General features: G+C 35.2%; 1 protein-coding gene across 1 annotated transcript in view; it reads left to right on the top strand.

Annotated features, from left to right (window-relative positions):
* Positions 1-22,092, top strand: part of MALRD1 (MAM and LDL receptor class A domain containing 1) — a 243,159-nt gene that overhangs the window by 80,322 nt on the left and 140,745 nt on the right. Inside the window, exons 20-23 of the mRNA XM_025895435.1 lie at positions 770-947; positions 14,411-14,567; positions 16,736-16,846; positions 17,696-17,909. Of these exons, the coding sequence (XP_025751220.1) occupies positions 770-947; positions 14,411-14,567; positions 16,736-16,846; positions 17,696-17,909 (660 nt within the window). The remainder of the gene's footprint in view (positions 1-769; positions 948-14,410; positions 14,568-16,735; positions 16,847-17,695; positions 17,910-22,092) is intronic.

The raw sequence follows: 22,092 nt of genomic DNA on the forward strand, positions 1-22,092 counted from the left end.
TAAACTCTCCCTTGCATAATTCTCACAACAGTCACTTAGACTTCAGTATAATAATTTGTTCCAAAGTTCTAGAGAGTGACTAGACTCTCTGGATCATGTAGACAAAGTTTCTGTAAAATACTCAAGAAGATGTACTGGAGAATAAGTATTCACAGAGGAAATGGAAAATATGTGGGTTTCTTTCCTCTAAAGAAGGTCAGTACTGAGCTTACTTTTCTTGCCCGGTTATTCTGGAACCAAAACTTCAGTGATGGGCAGCTGAATATTTATTTAATAAGATAACAGTTCAGTATTTGACACTAGTGCCAAATAGCTGCCTGAAATATTCAGGGGTTTTTTTTAGAGTTTTGGTCACGGACTTTGTACACAATGTGCAATGATTTGCTAATGTCACCAGTCTACAGGACTGAAGAAACAGCCCCACAGCAGCTCACAGATTTGCAGCTGATGAATTTTACACACCTTTCCACATATATCACAGGACAGATTTTTAGAATGACCTGAAAGCTGGTCAGAACACATATAAAGGTAGATATTGAAGTGCAAATGAATTGGTATATTGCCAAAATTAGAATCTGCCTAATAGAAAACATAGAAAGTTGATGTTTTATCTATAGAGAAAAAACTATGCATGTTAGTACTGTGCAAGTATTCATAGTTACTATAAATTGAATCCTTTGTATTTCCATGTTGCTTACTCTATTGTACCATCAGCTAATGATTTTCAATCTTTATATAAACATGAAGTATTAACTGTTCATCTCTAAAGTTATGGAAGTCTGCGACTTTGAAGATAAAAACCTCTGTGGATGGCATCAACCAACCTCTGAACAGATGTCAGGAAGTTATTCCATACATACCACAAACATATTCAAGTGGAAACTTGGAAGAGGGGCAAATCTCTACCCTGAGCAAGAGCAACACAGCCCATTAACTGATCATACTATGTGAGTACAATTTTTCAAATATGTGAATTTGTCTTAGAATATGTGAGCTTAGCCACCACAAATGGATTGTCAGAGGGTAAAACTCTCAGTTCACAATACTGAAGCAGTGTACTGATTTATTAATGACATGTAATTAGCTGACAATCAGTGAAGTAGATATGCAGGATCAACAGCATGAATCCAACAGATGAATCAAAATACAAAACATTAATAAACAGGTACACATTCCTAAACACCCTTCTATGAGTAATTCCCAAAAGTTTCAGTACCTCCCCATCCAGAGAAACACATGGTACTGAGAAGCACGTTGATGGTGGTCGTCATCTGGATAAGTTTTGGGTCAATACTTTCTCAGACAGCCTTCAGCTACACAGACAATTTATGCTCACATTTTTTGCCATACTAGCTATTGTTAGTTATTGTTAGTTATTGTTAGCTATTGCTAACAATTTTATTATTTGTTAGATAACTATATCTAACAATTGTTATTGTTAGATATAGTTATCATCCCAGCAGTTTTACCCAAGGGTTGGCAGAAAAAGTTACCTTAACAGGTCTTGTGAATTCTGCAGTCATTTAATATTTAACTAATGCAGCTCAGTTTAATTGATATTTTATTTGCCATATATTTTTATATTATCATTTTTCTGATACATTATATAACTTCATACTAAAAATGTAAACTGTCTATATTCTCTTAGTGAATATTTCTAAGTTAATATTTCATTAAAGGTGAATTGTTTAAGACAATTACTAGCTCCCCTAAAGATATTCCTTTGATTTGTCTCAAAGAACAAAAATTAGCTTTTCTGTATGGACATTTGAGTTTACCTGTTTAGTTTTTTTGGGGTTTCTTTGGTTTCTTTTTAAAGTAAGAATTGTGATTTTAAAAAATGCATTAATGTAATATATTCCAGTTTAAAATAATAATTGAGATTTATTGAAACAAAATCCCTACAAGTTTAATTAGCAAATGCATTGAGTACAAACAATTTTCAATGTTATACAACTTCATTAATAAGAAAAATTCCATACAGATTAATTATTATAAACAGAAAAATACTTGACTGGTTCTAGAGACACGTGTGTTTACTTTATACAATAGCCCACAGCGTGCAAAAATGGTCTTTAATATACCAAACCCACAAAAAATCATTCAACAACAGCAAAGAAGAATCGCGATGGTACCTAATTATTGCTAGGTGTCTACATTATATATGGAAAATAAGTGTATTATGTAAAAACAGCAGCTATTTACAATAAATTAGCTGTCAAATATTTCATTAACAGCTATTTAATTGTTATATTTTTGCCAATACCAGTAGCGTATGTGTGCTTAGTAAATCCTTTCACAACCTTTCCACTATGCATTTGCGTTGGCACGGTGATACATGAAATTGTACTACTCTTTTACAACATATTTTCAGAGTTTAATGCAACTAACAATATATTGAAAAGGACTCATAAAAAGAGAAAGTAAATGATCCATAGAGATTGCAGTTTTCAGGCAACTCTGAAATGTATTGCTGCTGTGATGTTTCACGCGAGATGCAATTTGGTTCTACTGTTTCCCCCTTCCTGTTTATTGGCCTATAGAAGACCACAGATGCATGATGCTTCCAAATTACTGTAAGAGATGCACAGCAGCAGTTTTGTTGAATTAAAACCCTGCAACGTTTGGTTTTATTTTCTCATCCATTTTCCCCAGATTTCCATGGAGTTAGGTGAGAGAAGATGTATTACTGTAATCTTGTGTGTTTGCAAATTAAAATAAAACATGCAGGATTATGTATAGAATTATCTGAATTCATCCTGATGCAAGAGTAGGTGACACTGCAACTTACAATGAGTACTTTTAGCAGAAATACCCATGAATGGTTGGAGAGTGAAATCATCTGCTTCCCTAGATTAAGTACTTGGGCTAGCCACGTGTAGGCTGATGAATTGTGAGGTGGAGGTGTGAGTCTTTGAAGCTGTAATTACATTAATTAAGTGGAAGTAATTACTTCAGAAATAGAGGAGAGAACAGCTTGTATTTGCATATAGAAACTCAAGGCTGGAGGAATAGAAGCCATTATGGGAGTGTACTATGGCAGCCTGACAGTCCTCAGCTCGGGCTACAAAAAGGATGTTGCTTGTTTTGCAGAGAACTGGGTGACATTGACATTATGCACTGAAAAGACCTCTGCATGAATGCAGAGCTCTTGTGGCATGATTTTATACTTAGCAAATGAAATTCTCTTTGGCAGTTAGGTTTCTAAAAGCTATAACAGTGAAAGTATCGGTTTGTGTAGCCTTAAACAAGTGTAAAGAATAGATCAGCAAATGGATAACTCTATTAATTTATTTACTTTTTAGAGAAACTGGTTGGTGATCTAGCAAATTCTTTGATATTATTAATGATATTTGGGTACAAATGGTAATTGAAAACTTTATAATTACTTGATTGATATAACTCATATCCAAAATCTGTCATCAAATCTAAGAAGTCAAAACAAATAATGATGCAGAAATAAATTTCTAAGCTCACATGATAATTATTACTGTTTGAATAGCTCCCCTGAGAATCATATTTGTAATAACAAATCTGTCTTGCTTTTGTGTGTGCTTTTCAGATCATCATTACCAGAATTCAGGACAGGAAAAATTAGGCAAAATTAAAGGTTTTAAGCAATATACTTAAGCCCAGCAGTTTTCAAGCAGTCAAAAAAAGTTTAAATTTGAGAGTCTAAGAACTTCAAAATAGGAGGAAAAATTATAATCCCATAGAACAGTACTCAAGGAACTTTTGAAGGGAGAAAGCTTAATTTAAGTACTTGAAGGTGATTTTTTTTTATAGTGCATTTCACTTAGGTGATATAACCAAAACCCCAAAATTATATTGCATATACAAAATTGCACTTGTTTTGTGCCATTGAGCCTGACAGAAAAGAGATAATAAAATGAGCATCGAAATCAATATTGAAATGAATTTTCATGTATATAATAAATACTAGGTAGTCTTCAAAATAGTTAAATGCAGTTAAGGAATATCCTGCGTAAAGGGGTCAGAGACCTGATCAACTGGGACTTGGAAAATGTGCAAGGAATGCTGAGACAGTCTTATATGAACAGAGCTCTTTTTGGAGCATTCATAGCCAGATACATTGACTCTAAAGGTAAGATTTTCTCTTTGTGAAAAAACACAGAGGGAAAATTCTTCAGTGGCCAGGCAGGAAGAGGAGCAACAGGGTGTTTCATGGATAAGGATCCTCTCCAGAACAGCATATTCCCCTTAAAATTCCTTTTTCATAACAGCTACATAATTGTCTCACGATTTGTGAGGTGCAAAGGCATGAAACAACCAGCAAGAAGAAAGGGAGATTCATTGCTGCAGCAGCCTCCCAGTGCCTAGATGGAAGGGTGCAAAGTTGAAAATCAAAGGCAAGTTGTAGATTTGCAAATGGATGGATGAGAGGAACCCAGGCCACCCCTCCTCCAGTCACTGCAGCAGCTTCCTTGTGCTACCAAAAAGACAGCCCAAGCTTTCAGTCCTCCCAGCACTCTCAGCACAGGTCACAGCTTCCTTGGCTGCTGAAGGAGAGCCTTTCTGAAGTTGCCTTTTCTGCCCACTAGCTTCATACCAGTACTGTCTTCTTCATTACAGATACCTTCTTGATTTCAGCAGTGCTTTATAACCAAAATCAAACCTTTTCTAATACTTTTCCCATGTTGGGATAGCTTTGTCCATGTGATGTTTAGATAAAGCATTTGAGACACCTGTGTGCTAAGGGCAAATACCTCATTCAAAGGCTGGTAAATGACTTCTTCACTTGGATTATCCTATGTGTGTCTTGAAAGTGTATATGCTCTCATATGAAGACAATATCTTCTCTAGACTGACTTGTAATGCAGAAGTTACAGGAAGATAGCTGTTAGATGCTTACAGTTAGCCCAGCAGATATTTAAAACATATATTCTCTTATAAAAGTGATTCAGTCAAATATTTTTTAAAAACAGAAATTAAGCCTTTCTATCTACGTAGGGAGAGCAATGTAATGGGTTGCTACATTTATATTTAATATATATTTTTATTATTAAAAATAATTACAGGATTGCTGAAAGTCTTCACTAGGTCATTTACAAGAAAAAGTATGTGACAATTTATTCTATAATTCTTTTTTTTTTCAGATAATAAGAATTATGATAATCAAAGGTCAGGGTTTCCCCTGTCATTTTTTTTAATAAGATACCGGTTAGTATATGCTTGTTCTCTAAGTACTTGTGAAACATGTACTTTACTGTTCACACTAGTAAACATCCAGGGTGTCAATAAGGCAAGAAACACGGCCATAGATACTGATCATTTTATGCTAAGTAAAAATGTAGTTACTGAGGAGCTTTCTACAGTAACAGACCATTTTATACTAAAGTGCAATGCAGAAAATAGCTAATTAAAAATAATACCCACTGTGATTAGAAATTTTGGTGGCTTTTTCACCTCAGCTTGGTTATTTGAGAAGAAAACTCATTCCTCTTGTTTCCTATTGCCTTCAATTGCAACAGAATTCATGGAGATATGACAGAATGCTAATGAGAGGTGGCAGGTTAGATGAGTCATGGAAAGACCATGAATTAATCTCAGCCCTGTGTCAGTCAGAGCAATCAGAATAAAATCTCCAATGTAGAAAATCCAACTAACAGCACTGACTTTTGTGTTATGATCAAAACATGGAATCTTTCATCTCCGGTGCCATTTGCTGTCTGTGGTGGTTGGTATGCTGCAATGCTTTTAAGTGCGTTGGTAAATCTTGAGAGAGTTTTAACAGAAATTTTCTGAGAACGATGGTGCTGACAGAACAAAGGGAAAAAAGGGGGATTAAGTTCAGTAATAACGTAATAATCCATGCTCTACTGTTCAGCTATAAAGTTTATTTGTTTGCGGTTTAAGGTTTTTTAGGCTTTCCTTTTCCGTATCAGCGGTTCTGTTATTTTAGTGTTCTGCTATTTTAAGGTAGCCTCAAACTAATGATACACCTTCTGCTCTTAAAGGACCCAGAAATTTCTGCAGTTCCAAAGGCATATCTGTGAATTTTTAAAAATCATACCTACATCCTGGAGGTTTAGAGATTTGCAAGATTTGCAAATGCAAGATCCATACAAAAAGGCACAAATGTATTTAGAGGCGTATGCAGTGATCATGCTTTGTCTGAGGAACAGATAGGTTGTTTTAATCAGTTGTTGCTACTTTCAAAATGTTTGATCTACTCAGTTACTGAGAAGGAAAGTGTGATTTGAAGTGCATCATAAGACTTTGTGTTTCATTAGCATTGTGCACTTTACTCTGATTATAAACTGTGTGTCAGTGCTGCAGTTCAGGTGTGATTAAAGCTGATGTGCAGGTATATACCTGCTTTAGCCCACTGATAACTACCACTGCCATATTATGGGAGTGTGGCACTGAGCATTGTAAACAAAATTGTCCTGAAGTGCGAAATAAAGATTTGGGTGGTTGCACCTTACTCATCTCTCTTCTGCTGTGATTACACTATATCTGTAAAGCACTGGATTTACATGATGTGCCCCAGTTTTCTTCTCTGCTCTCCAAATAAGTCTACATCTCCATTTGTATTCTTCTCACCATAACTGAATAATACTACCAGATGAATCTACAGATGGATTCAGGTTTAAATATCAGGTGACTCCACCAGTGCTTATAAGAAGTGAACCACCTTCAGTCTGAAGTTTTATTGTTCATCTTAATATTGTCTTTTGACTTTGTCATCATCCATTTATTAGTGTTTTCTTACTTTGTTAGTGGCAAAGCTCAGATGAATGTGCATGGAAAAATAATTTGGAATTGCGCACAACTGTCATAGTAATACAGATAATACATATTAGTATCAACTGAAGCAATATGTTGCTTAAAAACTAGACACTAAAGACTGTACATTCAACATTTTTATAAGAGAAATCTCTATAGTGTGTTTATAGTGAAACTGAAGAAAATATAATAATTCATTTTAAGGTAAAAAGAAGTTTGAAAAGTGCTGAAAATGTAAATTTCCATTTTGCACCATCCACTTGGGGAGCTAAAGTACTGTGTGTGTTTTTCCTTCAGTTTGTGGTTTTTTGGTTTTTTTGCTTGGTTGGTTTTGGTTTTTGGTGTCTTGGTTGGTTTGGTTTGTTTTTTCTTGTGTGTGCAACTTAAATAATGTGAACTACTTTTATGAATAAGCTAACAGCTAGAAATTATTTGCAGGATGATGTAAAATTAGTTCATTTCAAGTAATCATAATTGCATCAAACCTAATTTTGAATGAAGAAAGAGAATGTACCCAAAGTATTTTTTACCTCTTATGTTAGGATTAATCTCATAATGAAGATAGATTAAACTGTGAAGAATTTAATCATTATGTGTGAGTAAAACTTCACCAGCTCATTTTCTTGTTTGAATTTGTATTTATTGTATAAAACAAGGCATGAAACTTTTATGTAATACACCTATAGCATGGTCAAAGATAGAGATTTTCATTTGGAATTTTGACTCTTAAAATCTGATAATAAAGATACCACATTTTGATTTAGTACAAGGATTCCTTCTCACATTTCTAGTGATTTTCTTTTGAACTACTTTTTAATGTCAGTGTCCAATTACAGGTCTCAGTATGTGACTAGTGTTTTGGTGTGTTAAGCACCATTTTTTCTGTTCAGTTTGAATTAACCATCGATCCTCCATTCTATGCCAAGACATTCAAGAGAGAAATTTTTTCTCTAACGTTGTGCAAAGAACCAGGTCTGTAGGCATCCAGCAGCCTACAGACAGCTGTAAACATGGGTAGCGGTTGGCTTCTGCAATAGCAAATAGCTCTATGACATCGTTTCAGATTATGTCTACTTTATTATGGCATGACAATCATGTTGCTTTGTTGTTTCTGGGTTTATTATGCATTAATATTGAATATTAATAGATATGCGAGTTTACTAGATAAAAATATGTTTCAAATCTTACTCCTTTTGGAATAACCAGCTTGAAATTAAATTTATCACATATTGCTCTAAGTGAAAATCTGCATTCCTAATAACTGTTTGCTCTCAATTCCCTTTTAAATTTTTGTTTTAATCTTTACAGAAATCTTTAAATTAAATTCAAGAAAAGCCTTCCTTTTTCTTTTTTTCTTCTGGTTGTTAGATACAGATTTAGTTACTGACTACTTAAAACTCATTGAGAGTTAAGTGGTTGGAAGTGCTCAGCAGAGAAATTCTTTCTCTGATACATAAAATTAATTAAGTTATTGGAGTTCCTCTTGTTGTTTAAGAATGCTGAAAGTCACATACTTTAAACTATTTTAATTTAAAATATAGATTCTTTTTCTGAAATAATATACTTACAATAATTTTTATTCAGGGAAGAACCTTTTTGAAGCCTATTAATATGTTATGTGTCAAACCCCACAAGACAGGATCTATGCAAGATTTGTTCATATGTTAGGATCTATAATAGGCCATCCTGTATTATCTAGAGAAGGATAAGTAATCAAACTATTTCTGGTGCAGACACCGAATATCTAACAAGCATAGATATGAAAGAAACAAGTTATTTTTTTCTTATTCTCCTTCTTTCTCATTATAAATCTTCTCCTGTTTCCTAGAGATGTGCTTTGCCACATTCTTTCAGATTCACAGTCACTACACATCTTAAGTAAAACCTTGGCACTGCCCATCATGGACTACCCTCTCCTTATATCACATATTGCCTTCTGACTAAACCAATGGGCATAATGGGCAGTGCATTGAGTAGCTATTAAAAAAACATAAAGGAGGTGATAAATTTCTTCTTGAATGAGTGCTTGAATATTAAGGTCTCTTTCACTTCTGAATTTTTTAATCATTTTTTGTGATTTCTACAGGAAGATGTAGTGTTGAAGGAAGTGTTATGTTTGTTTTTCTTTTTACAGAAGGCTTTTATTTATTTATTTCTATAACACTTTCTGTAATATTTTTAAATTGCTTCTACCAACCTTTTAGCAGTTTCCCACTTTAAAGTCACATTTCAAATAAACAATGCTATAGGCACAGTTTTCCCATTTTACACAACATATTGAAGTGATATTGGACTCTATATGGACACATAAAGATTAAGCTGTCCTTGTATCTCTGCCTGTTTCCTTTGGAATACTGTTATAATGAATTTCGAATGCTTATGAAAATTTATAATGCAACTTTTGTAGCCAATGCTAGAAAATATGAAAAGTTTTCTGTTTATACCTACTTAAATTTTTACCAGAACTTTCATATCATTTGGTTTCTGACACTATAAACAAGAATTAATAGGAATCAACATAAAATGAACCTAAGCATGATGGAAAGGTCAAAGTATTTGAGTTTACAACCATCTTGTGTCAAAAATATAAGGTATTAAAATACCAATACTATATTCTGATGACATAGTACAAGGAAAATAGTGACAAAAACATAAGCATTTTCTCATAAATATGGTTTTTAGGAATTAAAAGAATTTAACTCCCTCTTAACTAAAAACTTTGTCAGAAATCTTTTGAGGAAGTGTTTTTTAACTAGGAAATCCTAGCTAATCTGAAATTAAAAATCTCCTGCAAATACCTTAACTTTGGCAAAACTTCTGTCTATGCTCTTGGGGGAAAGAAGCTAGAGAAGAGAGTGATCTCCCCCACCACCACTACCCTGATAAAGGATGCAGAGGATGTGGCAAATGCAAACTGAAGCCACTGACTTGTCTGATTCAAACCATCAACTTGAGCTTTGTTGGCCCACATTTTCCTGATATGTCTAGTATCACACAGTCCTTCCTCTCTTTGGTCAAGACAGTGCTACTTTTGAATGTCATCTTGTTCCCTGCAGGGTTTTCTTGACCACTATTTTGGTTTTTTTCTCTGTACAGTAACCCATCTAGTCCAATAACAGGTCACTAACCTGGCACATCTTGGGTAGATGGTGTTGGAGAGCTAAAGAATAACACTTTCAATGTGTAATAAGTCCAACATGTCTGTGGGGCTCTGATCAACTCTGTAGATACTGCACAGTGTTTATGGACATATATATTCAGGAAAAACAAAAATGCACGTGGAGGCTGTTGCTTTCTGAATTTCAAAATTTAATATGGTGTGCTTATCATTGGGACACATATAACTCTAAGGAAACTGAAATTTTCATCTCTTCGACAGGAAGCTGAACATGAGCCAGCAGTGTGCCCAGGTGGCCAAGATGGCCAATGGCATCCTGGCCTGTATCAGGAACAGTGTGGTCAGCAGGACCAGGGAAGTGATTCTGCCCCTTCACTCGGCATTAGTTAGGCTGCACCTTGAGTGCTGTGCCCAGTTTTGAGGCCCTCAATTCAGGAAGGATATTGAGGTGCTGGAGAGAGTCCAAAGAAGGGCAGTGAGGCTGGTGAAGGGACTGGAACACAGGCCCTACGAGGAGCAGCTGAGGGAGGTGGGGCTGTTGAGGTTGGAGAAGAGGAGGCTCAGGGGAGACCTCATCACTCTCTACAACCACCTGAATGCAGGTTGGAACCAGGTGGGCATTGGTCTCTTCTCCCATGCAACCAGCAGTAGGACAAGAGGGCATAGTCTTAAGCTATGCCAGGGGTGGTTTAGGTTAGACATTAGAAAGAAATTCTTTACAGAGAGAGTGATCAGACATTGGAATAATTTACCCAGGGAGGTGGTGGAGTCACCATCCCTGGAGGTATTTAAGAAGAGACTGGATGTGGCACTTAGTGCCATGGTCTAGTTGACAGGGTGGTGCTGGGTCATGAGTTGGACTTGATGATCTCAGAGGTCTTTTCCAACCTGGTTGATTCTATGTAATTTTATATGATTCTGTGGTTGTTGTTTGCTTTTCTCATTGCTGATATTTGGAAGGAAATCAGAAATCTTTAATGAAATGGAGTTGTTTGTTTTCTAATCAGGTTTAGTTTCAATCCTAAAGAAAAATAATGAGTAAAAGGTATTTTAGAAGTCCATTTACATGCTTAATTAGACATTCTCAGAAACTTTGTAGAAGATATGTAGATGAATTAACACTTTAAAAACTAAGGTATGTCCAGCAACTAATTAAGTCAGAGCTTAAACTTTCTGTACAAGAAAGTTCAGCCGATTAATTTTTGATCCACTTTCAAACATTCCAACAATAGACAACTACTACTGTGAAATGTGTAATTCACAGCATGAGACATTACTTGTAACACTACCAGATTTAAGATGGGCTTAATTATTTGATAGGTCTCCAACTTTTCTTAACACATCTAATCTTTCCCTCACTGTTAATTCCCATTTAGTATATTCAGTCCACTGTGTTCTTTTGAATGCTTTGAAGAGGGCAATACAGTGAAGATTCTTTATGAATGCCCACTCTTTGCCAACTACGGTTTAAAAGATATTTGAAATATTAAGCTATTAACAAAGACAAGTGTGCAAATATAGGTCAGTTGCTTATGTTGAAAATTTTATATCCATTAAAATGTTGTGAATGTCCCTTTGAAATTAATTAGGATTATTGCACTGGCACAGGAATGTCTCTATATAGGGAATACTTTCACTATAGAGGTAAAATTAATTATTTTCAAAGGGTAAGTATCAAGATTTTAATGACACTGTAGCTGCCAACTAAAAGGTTTTCCATGGGATAATTTTCCAAATTAGCCTGAGCTCTTGAAACTATTGGCAGGGGAGTCTTACTGTGTTCTGCTGAATTTCAGCACTTACATAAGATCTACATTGAAAGCTAGATTTATTTACTGTTGTAGATGTTGAACAATATCTTGTTTTACACTTGTTATCATTGAGTCCTTGAGATCTCACTAAAAAAAAAAATCAGGGGAATACTTTTATGGAATAGGAAAGAAAGGAATTTAAGGAGGGGTCAAATGATTAAATCACAGAATGAAGAAACTCTTACCTTCACTAAAGATCATTTAAAAACAAAGAAGGTGGGTGAAGACAAGAATGACTTCTGAGCAGAGTAAGAGAGACTTATAATTTCTGTTTATGGAAATTTTGACATACCTTGTCACTGTATATTTCTTACTAGTTTAAAATACAGGTAGGCCATCTAAGAAATCTTTTACTTTGAAAGTCAGAGCTTGACAAACTGAACAGATGGTTGCATATACGTTAACTGGCTCTGCTACAAAAGATGTATCCATAGAAGATGAGGGTCCTCTAGCGTATGAACTCTATGCAAACAGAATGATTTCTTATGACTTTCTTCAAACTCTTCCCCCTATAGAATGTGCACCTCCCTGTAAATTCCATGCAGGTTGCTAGACCAGGCAGCTTCAAGACTTCAAGACAGAGAAATTTCTTTCTTCTGTGAGCAAACATGATGCAAATTAATGTCACTAGGAGAAAGCATTTCTTTTAAAGAACATGGATAGATCGCAAGTATGTAAGTCTCATAGTCCTAAGTGTAAAAATTCCATGATAGGAGTGAAAGTCAACAAGAGTGCTTGACACATACTTACCCATCCCTTTCTGATCCTTCTGTTTCCCCACTACTTTCCCACGTAACCTTAATATTCTTGTAATCACATACTGCCACCAAGCTTAATGTCTAGCGCTCAGTGAAGAGTTTCACTGATAAACTTAACTTTCCTCTGGTTTAATAGTTTTAAATGTGGTATTGTAACAAACACTGAAATAAGGTAAAAAAAATTGCAATGACCTCTGCCTTTTTAGGATGAGCTATGGGGCAAGTAGTATCTAGGCAGAGATGTGATCTTTGGTCTGCCTTCAGGACAAAGACGTGTCTGACAGAACATGTCGATAAGAGATGGATGATTGAATGTTGTCATAGTACTGACTGTACCCTACCACTGCTTTAAACTAATCTCACTGGGAGGCATAGATGTAATACTGAATAACCCAGGAAGTATGAGGACTGTAAGTGCTACTTCTTTTCAGACTTTTCCATCATTCTGCTTCTTACAGTCCTCTTGAATGCTGTTGTAAATACAGAGCTGACTGTCTTGGGCCACCGAAGGCATGCATTCCCAGTAGCAAATTCTGAATTTTTAAATATTTTGCAAACCTTAATAGAAATGGATACTCTCTTACCTCCGGGCCAGACCTTGGTAGAATACTCAGCACCAAGGAAAAGAAGAAATGTAAAATTGTTACATTGTTACAGCTTTTTTCAGTAGAAAGGAGGGAAATAAATTAATATTCCAAATATATACTTGCTCAAAAGACCTGTAACTATGAGTTTTCAAAGTTTTCCACTCTTAATTATAGTACCTGCAATTTATTAGGAGAAACTTTTAATATTTAGGCTGCCATCTGTATGATAATGTAAATGCAGGAAGTAATTATAAAAATGCCTCAATTGTCAGAATTCAGAGATAAAAGAAAAGCTTCAGCAAAAATTCTCTCATCTGTCTCTGAATGAAAAGTAAAATAAAACTGTGGAGAAGATCCTGATTTCCACAGATCATTGTTCTTCCCACTGAAATCTCCCCGACAGACTTCAGTCCCTGCTGGGTTTATGAACAGTCTTCACTGATTTCACTTGTAACAAGTCTGACCTACACCAAATGGTGGTATGCTCCACATTTTAAAATGTTATCTTTTTCATTGTTTTGGTGTTTTTTTTTTTGTTTTGTTTTGTTTTTCAGTTCTAGTGTGACACCAATGGAGGCAAAAGCAGTACTCTGAGTAAAAAGCAATGAAACAGTCTCTGTTTTTTGAGGATTTTTGAAAGGCTGTTTCTGAATCTCTACCATCAAATTTCTGACTCTTCCCATTAGGCAGAACTTTCAGTCTGGGAAGGGCCTGATGCCATGACATCTTTGGGCATGTTGTATTTCTCTTGGCAGTGGTTGCTGGGCATGGTCACTACCTTCTCACAGCTGTACTGGTACAACTTTACAGAGTGGTTGCTCAGAACTTGGTCAATCAAGAAAACCAAAAAGCAAGGAAAACCTAACACCAGCACCTATTTAAGAACATAGGCTCATCTTTGTTTAACAGCTGCTTCTTACTTGGGAAAACAAGTGTTTTAGGGGCCAAATCTCAGATGCCCAAAACACTAAAACTGCACTTCTGGTCTCTCTGTACACTCAGAGTCTGATGCTTACTTCATCTTTCCATCTTTTCCAGCAGCTCAGGAGACAAAATTGCACCCAGTGTCTTGGATGTTCTTTAAGGCAGGATTGAACTCTCTGATTTCCCTGAGGAAAGAGGGTTGTAGGGAAAGCCAGAGGCCCTCTAGCCCACATCTGTATGATCCTGTGGATAAAGGCTGACTTCAACTCTTTATTTTTTTTGCCTATCTCTGATATGAAAATATTAGCTGCCTTTGCAAGGGTTTCTTGGGATTCTGGCTGCACACTAGAATGTATCCAGATACTCAGACAGGAGATGCTATCTAGAAAAAATATTGCAATCATAACTTAATTATGATTATATTTTTTGTTTTAATAAAGATAACCTTTTTTCTCTGAGCAGGGGTACTGAAGAAGGATGGTATCTGTTTGCAGACAGCTCAAATGGAGAATTTGGTCACACAACTGACTTTGCTACCCCAGTCATCTCCTTTACGGGCCCCAGATGCAAAGTCATATTCTGGAACTACATGAATGGTTCAACAATAGGTTCTCTGGAGGTATGGAGATGTTATTTGTTTGGGATTTTTTTGCTTGATTGTTTTTGGGGGTTTTTTTACAGCATGAAATTACTGTGAGGAAATTTATGCCTTCTCTTTTAAATTCATTAAAGCCTAGGCTGCTAATAAATGAAAATTAAGAATTACTAACACTCTACTTCTCTCAATATATTATGATCTGAAGGAAGAATTAGCTTCAATAGGCTGGGGAAAATATAACCTATAGCAACCAAAAATTCTGACCTTATAGACATACCACAGTTGGAGCTTCCATATAAGGAAAAGTCTGGTATTGCACAATACTCTTTGACACTGAAAAGCAGCAGTAGATAATAGGGCATTAAGGTCTTTGCCTGAATGTTGGAGTAGGAACAAAAGAAGTAATTGTATCAAAATTTGAGCTAAAATTTTGTAGAAATAACTTAGTCCTTAGAAAATTGAAGATACAACTTTCAGAGTTTCATTATATTAATGTAAGCACCACTGAACTATTTCTATGACATATAAGTAATAAAAGTGCTTACCCATACCTTTTTCTTAACTCTAGTTAAAATAAAGCACTTCTTGAAAGGAAATTTAACTCATTAGCAACTTGTAGATCAGAGTCACTGCAAAGAGAATGAATAAAACAGCAGCATTGTTCTGAACAATATTTTGCCACACAATGTAAAATGGGATTTCCCATGATTGTTACAAAATATCCACAGCATCAGGAATGGATTGAAAAAAAATACTCAGGATAAGTCACTCATTCACCTCTGCATTCAGTATCAAATTGGATATATAATAGAACAGGCAATTCACAGTCTATGTAAAAGCATGTGTGTATGTGTCCATACTCACACATGTATCTTCAGATAAAAATATAGTTTGTATGTGAGAGTAAAAAAGATATTTTCTTATTCAGCATCCTTTATTCTCTCAAATAATATCTGTAATTCCTTTCTCTCTAATTTATTTATTTTCTCTTAAATTCATGTCTTCTATGGACAGTCCTTCTTGTCTGTAAAGTCAGATGTCACTTTGTTTTTCTATCCAATTTAATATGTTATCTGTTCCTTTTGTTTCCCTGGAATAAAAGCTCCTTAGTGTAAGAACCTGCTGTTTGCTTGGCAGAACTTACCTGTTATGCAACATCATATACACATGGGACTGCATAAATTAAAACAAAAAAAAGGAGTTTTTTCATTATGATGAAAAATGCTTGGGCTACCCTAAGAAGATTATGCAGAGTAGCAGTAAATCCCTGAAAGCAGAAGTAGTTTAGGCAACTGGTGAATGGATGCTTAACTCTCTAGTACTGGCTGGAGACACAGCTTGTCACACTCATCTTCTTGTTATTGTCAGCTCAGTTGAATTTAGATGCCCAAGAGGTTGGAGCAAATCATGTTTCGGACTTTCTGCTCATGTTGAAAAGTGCCATCTTTCCCCAGTTCACTGACTATTTGCAGGGGTATGGGGGCTTACAAGTCTTTCATTGCCCAAATTTATGAAATTTGGTCTTTATATAAAAAGACCAAGTTTTTGTTTGTAAAAAAAAAATGTTTCGTAAGAATCAGGACAAGACAACCTATCCCAGAAGAGCAGTCTAATGTATGTATGAACTAGTATATTTTTAGTAACACTTGTTAGTCATTTTCCCATGTTTTACAACTGAATTATAACCCAATAATGAAGAATTTTTATTCACTCTTAGCCACTCTGAGTAAATTAATAAGTTAGTCCAAGTTAAGGCTCTGGACTGAGTATGTTTTCCGAGATCAGAAAAGCTTAGAGCATTATTTCCTTAATATAGTCACTTATGCTGGCATATCTGTTTGCATTGGATAAGACATCAGGAAAAGGTTCTTCACGGAGAGGGTGGTCGGGCACTGCAACAGGCTCCCCAGGGAAGTGGGCACTGAACCAAACCTGTCAGAGTGCAAGGAGCATTTAGACAATACTCCTAGTGATATGATTTCATTTTAGATTGTCCTGCGAGGAGTAGGGATTTGGAGTTGATGGTCCTTTCCAGTTCCAGATATTCTACGATTCTGTGATATTTAATAATGGTATAGAGATGAGATGGACAGGATGCTTTCGTACTCTTGTATACAATTAAGGGACCCTAAAGTGAGTTGGAAATGCAAAGATATTTTTTAGTGACCTAGAATTATTTCCCTTTTTAGGTACTCTGTAAAACCAGTAACAGGACTTCTAAATTGTGGACTCAAAGTGGCAGCCAAGGTCCCCAGTGGAACAGAGCAGAAGTGTTCTTGGGAATTCGATCAAATTTTCAGGTGTGTATTCCTATACTATGTGCTTCCTACACAGTTGGCTTCAGTACTTCTATATTATACATACTTCACCTCCTCATTTCCCTTTTTGCCCCATACATGTATCTCTCATCTGAATAGCAAAAGTCATCTCTCTGTCTCTCTGAGTGGTTATCTGAGCTGGACTCAAGTTTTTTTGAGCTTTCTCATTCCTCTTTAATCTCAGACTGATATCCATTTTTAAGACTGAGAATCTCTTCTGTCCTTGAACCCTACTTAGGTTAAACTATTCTACTTCTTTCTCCTTATTATGTAGTAAGTAAAAACATCCGCGTTTTGAAAAAAGAATCTTGAGCATGATGTTTGCTTTGAAATAAGAGTAGATTCCCAAGACCCTTAGAGATGCTTACCATGCTTAGTTGTAGTCTTATGAAGAAAAAACAGTCAGGAACATATTTTTAAGTGTTACATTACCTGATACTTCTGTCATGGACTTTTGATGAAACTTTAACATTCGTCTTACATTTATGGGAATAAATGACTACTCTTTTTCAGACTTACTTTGCAGAAGTAGGTAAAACTCTTGCTATTAATTCAGGATGAGTGAGGGCTGGTATGTATGTTGCACAATTTATTTCCTTTTTTTTTTTTTTTGGATCTTGGTAGTGTTAGAAGATGACTTTTCAATAACTATAGTGACAGATCTGTACAAGCTGTAGTGCAAGTTTTTGTAGGACTGAGCTTTGAAGAACTGACTATTTCACATTCTAAGATTTGCAAGAACTACCAGTCTCTGTTCTTCTCATGTTGTGTGTATAAGCTTTTCTATACCTTATTAGTGGCTTACTGTAATAGCTCTGTAATTTTTATTAGGTTATTTTCAGGGCAAAACGTGGTATCAGTTACATGGGAGATGTGACAGTGGATGATATTACCTTTGAAGATTGTTCCCCTTTGCTCATCTCAAGCAAACCATGCACATCAGAGGAATTCACATGTGCCAACAAGTACTGCATCCCAAAGAATAATCTGTGTGATTTTGTAAACGACTGTGCAGACAACTCGGATGAAAGCCCTACTATTTGCAGTAAGAATGGATTCTTTTTTAATATAATTATCATAAGTAACTGTGCCTGCTGTGAATTTTTATTACTTGAATACTTTTGACGGCTTATCAGCTAAGAAAACAAACAAGAATAATTTGCTTAAAGTAATAATTTAGTTCTATTCCTTGGCTTTTAAGGATTTGAAATTACCATTATTTAATTTAAAATCACATTATAGAAAATACAAAGAGCTGGTAATGAATTTCTTAAAATAACTCAGAAAGCAGCTGTCTTTAAAAGTAGAATACAATTATCCTGCTTTCCATATGAAAAGAATGTATTAAAGCTGAAAAAAAATACTTCAAGCATAATACCCTTGGGAGATGAGAGACCTACCTCCTTAGATATTTCAAGGATTGTCAGGTCTCTCACCAGATCGTTTTAATCTCAATACTGTACAATACTGGTTTTACAAGAGGTATCAGGAAACAGCATATGTAGTATCTGATTCAGAGAATGATGTTTCACATCAAATGGCTCCTCCTGGATCACAATATATGGTATTAACACTTTCATTTTTTTTTCTACTACAATAGTGGGAAAGGTTCACACAATCAGATCTACATTATTTGGTACCATATGAAAAGGTGCCTCATTTTTATGAAGACTATGAATACAGTTTATCAAATTCTCAGTGATACAAATTCTATGAAGCAAAAGTATGCTGATATTCTATTGATCTAAAGTACATGGTGAAGGGACTGTGTTTTGCAAATTATTTTAGAAATTATTTTCATTTAACTCCTCAGTGATTTCCAATCCAGAAATAGTACATCACTAACCTTTATGGGGATATTCACTTCAGATCTTCTGTAATTAAAAATAAGGACTGTTTCAATTGGAACTACTTTATTGAAAAAGATTCTCAGGCTTTGGCTTTTACTTTCTGAAATATTTAAAAACCATTTACTTATTTTTTTTTGAGATTTTAGATTGTCTGTATTTCCCATCAAACACCATCAGCCAAGTAAAAACTGAAGCATTAAAGGCAAAATGGTTCAAACAGTCTGATGAGATTTAGTTTTGCAACCTACTAAAGTAAGGATTTTATTCTGATTTCCCATTGGAAAAGATGACTAGACACAGTCCCACAAAGTAAATGGTTTCCTAGAAAGTGGGTTTTTATTGTTATTTTTAAGTAAAGAAAAAAAAGTTAAAAAAATTCTCAAAAAAACCACAATTTCCCCATCTGCATTTTAAACTGTAATCTTTACAGTGAAACATTATGGAGCTTTAAAAGCACAGGGCTCATTACTGGGCTGAAACTTGTAAATCAACACGTATTTTGTTTCAGATAAAAAAGTAATCCCAGTTCATAGCATCTAATTGTACTGTAAATACTTGGCGACCAATTAGGACTTTTTTCTTAGGTCTGGTGGTGCTTTATTCAATAGCTTACATCAGGAGTTAGACTTTTTCCTTTTGTTTTCTTTTTAATTTTTTCTTCAGTTTTGAAATAGGTATGCTGCTTTAAAATTCCACAATATGCCGGAGAATTTGGCATTTCTTTTATCAATCTTACCTCTGCCTTATACATTTAATAATGTAGAAATACATCATACAGTACTTACTGAAAATATATCTAACAGAAAAATACTAGTTCTTTTTTTTCCAGCTTTTTCATAAGGCAGACTGCCTCCCAAAAGAACACAATGATAGGAAACACATATTTCCACTCTTTATGAAGGTTTCTTTATTCCAGCCATCAAATATTTGTTTCCTCACTGCTGAGCCATAGAATGGTAGCTTGGAAACCTCAAACTTCAGAGCCTGAGGAAGGCTCTAGTGGGGCAAAACAGGATAGACCAAAGCACAGAGAACAAGAGATGGGCAGTTTTGTCCATCCATAGCAATTTTGTTTAAAAACATGAAGACAGACAACTTCTAGACATCTCCAAAGCACCTTTTAGGAGTAGTCATTCCTGGATTTCTAACTCTAGTTGTAGATGTGGTGAGCTATGTGCATGAAGTCGTCATACCTTAGTTAAGGAAATCTTTCTGCACCATATTGAAGGAAACTAGTCTCTAACCTTTGTTATATTCCCGAAATTCCAGAATGTCATTGGGACTACATCTCAAGACAGTACTCACCAAGTCCAATTATCAATGTCTGGATAAAGCCAGTACTGTTGAGCTATAAACTATGCCTCATAAAGCTGAAATATTGCTATTAAGAGACCTGTACCTTGGTTTTATTTGCTTTGAGGAGGACTCTCTTAAGCTAGTTGCATGACAACAGTGCTGTAACATAAGTTAAGTACATGTTTTAACAGATACACTGTTTTGTCAAATGTTTAGAAATTATTCCATTAGACAAGGAATGAATGATCCGTGCTCAGAGCTGTTTTGCTCTACAGGTCTTCTCCCATAGTTTGCATTTCTTGTTCATCTAGGCATAATTGGTAATAATATGACTTAAAACAGCTAAAATTTTGCTCCAATTAATTATTTAGTTTATTATAAAGATACATTAGATCATTTGTGATCAATATGATTCAGTCTTACAGTTAAGTGTTTTTCTTAAATTATTACGTTGTCATTCAGTAGAACTAGTTCAGCAACCCTGTGTCACTGCTCCACAGAGAGAAGGATTAGCTTAGTTTTTGTACTTCATTAGTAAGAATTCTTTGTAGAAGTGTCTATTACCAAAGATTTAACATGCAAGTACACAGTCATCTGCTGTAACTCAAGCATCTAAGCAGGCTGCCTAAATTCTCTTTTTCATCAGTGGAGTGACTCATTTTTCAGGATGAAGTTCATGCAACTTACAATCAGTTGTTTGAGTTAGATTAAATACATTGTCCTATAGGTATGAGTGTTCCTCTTTGTTGACTACAGAGATCCTACAAGGGCAGCCAAATTTAGCTTAGGTAACACAAACATCTACAGCATTAGCAGGGACATTCCGTGATCATGAGTTAAGGTCTTGATTCTTGAAAACATGTCTTTAAAATAAAATAGTCAGTTGCATGCATGAGTTTTACTGACTCAGGATGGAACTTTTAAGTAACAGAAGGAATTTCTTAAAGAAGGATCCTGAAATTTAAGTAACTAAGTAATCATATGGCAAAATATGAGGATGAACCAATTTTATGGGCAGTTGAGGTAAACCACAGTCTATATTTTTCATAAAAGATAATCATATCATTTAGCACATCAGGTTTGGGTGATTTTAATTGTTATTTCAGATGGCCTCATATATGCCGTAAAGGGCAAATGTAAAAGGCAGTGAAGCTATTTTTACTAAATAGTTCATATTTTTAAGAAAAAGTTTCTACCTTCTTTTTCACCTTATGGCCTTAAGAGAGAAAAATACAAGGAAAAATTATTTCATCTGATTTCAACCTGAAATTTTTGAGGTAGCTATCTACACTCTTTGAGTACGTGTGTAGATTCCATAGATTCCAGCTCCTTGGCCTCATTACTAATGCTTCTGGTCAGCTGTCAATTAAATAAAGCTACCTTGAAATGGCTGGACTTTATCAGATCCCAGAAGAGGCTCAGGTTTTGTATACATTTTGCAAGAGAGCTTTTGTAATTTCTTATATTGTCAGACTAAATAATTGATACAGTTTCCAAATTTGTCTTCAAAGCACTTTCCTTTCCAACAATAATAATAAGAATATTCAGGGCACAGTCAAAAGCCTCTTGAAGGCTCTGCTGAAATTCCAGCTTATTTCAGCAACTTTAGTCTTACTTGGTAATCATTATAATTGACTTATAGATGCATAGAGGGAAAAAGATACAGAGCTTAAACTTCTAGAGTGGTGCAGTTGACCTCACCATAATTTACGTGGACAGTTTACTCACCATGGTTGCTGTTTTGACATTCAAGATTTGAAAATTGGCAAAAAACACAAATGTTGATTCATATGAAAATTAACCAACATTATGACAACTACCTCTTTTTCTAGGCATTAAATACAACTTAAGGAGAAATCTAGATAATCATAGAATCATATAGGTTGAAAAAGACCCTTGATATCATCAAATCCTGCTGTTAGCCTAGCATTACCAGTTTCACCACTAAACCATGTCCCTGAGCACCATATCTACACATCGTTAAATACCTTCAGAGATGGTGACTCAATCACTTCCCTGAGCAGTTTGTTCCAATGCTTGACGATCCTTTCAGCAAAGAAATTTTTCCTAATATCCATCTTA

Source organism: Manacus vitellinus, unplaced genomic scaffold, assembly GCF_001715985.3.
Source record: "Manacus vitellinus isolate BGI_N305 unplaced genomic scaffold, ASM171598v3 scaffold_3_pilon, whole genome shotgun sequence".
Lineage (NCBI taxonomy): Eukaryota > Metazoa > Chordata > Aves > Passeriformes > Pipridae > Manacus > Manacus vitellinus.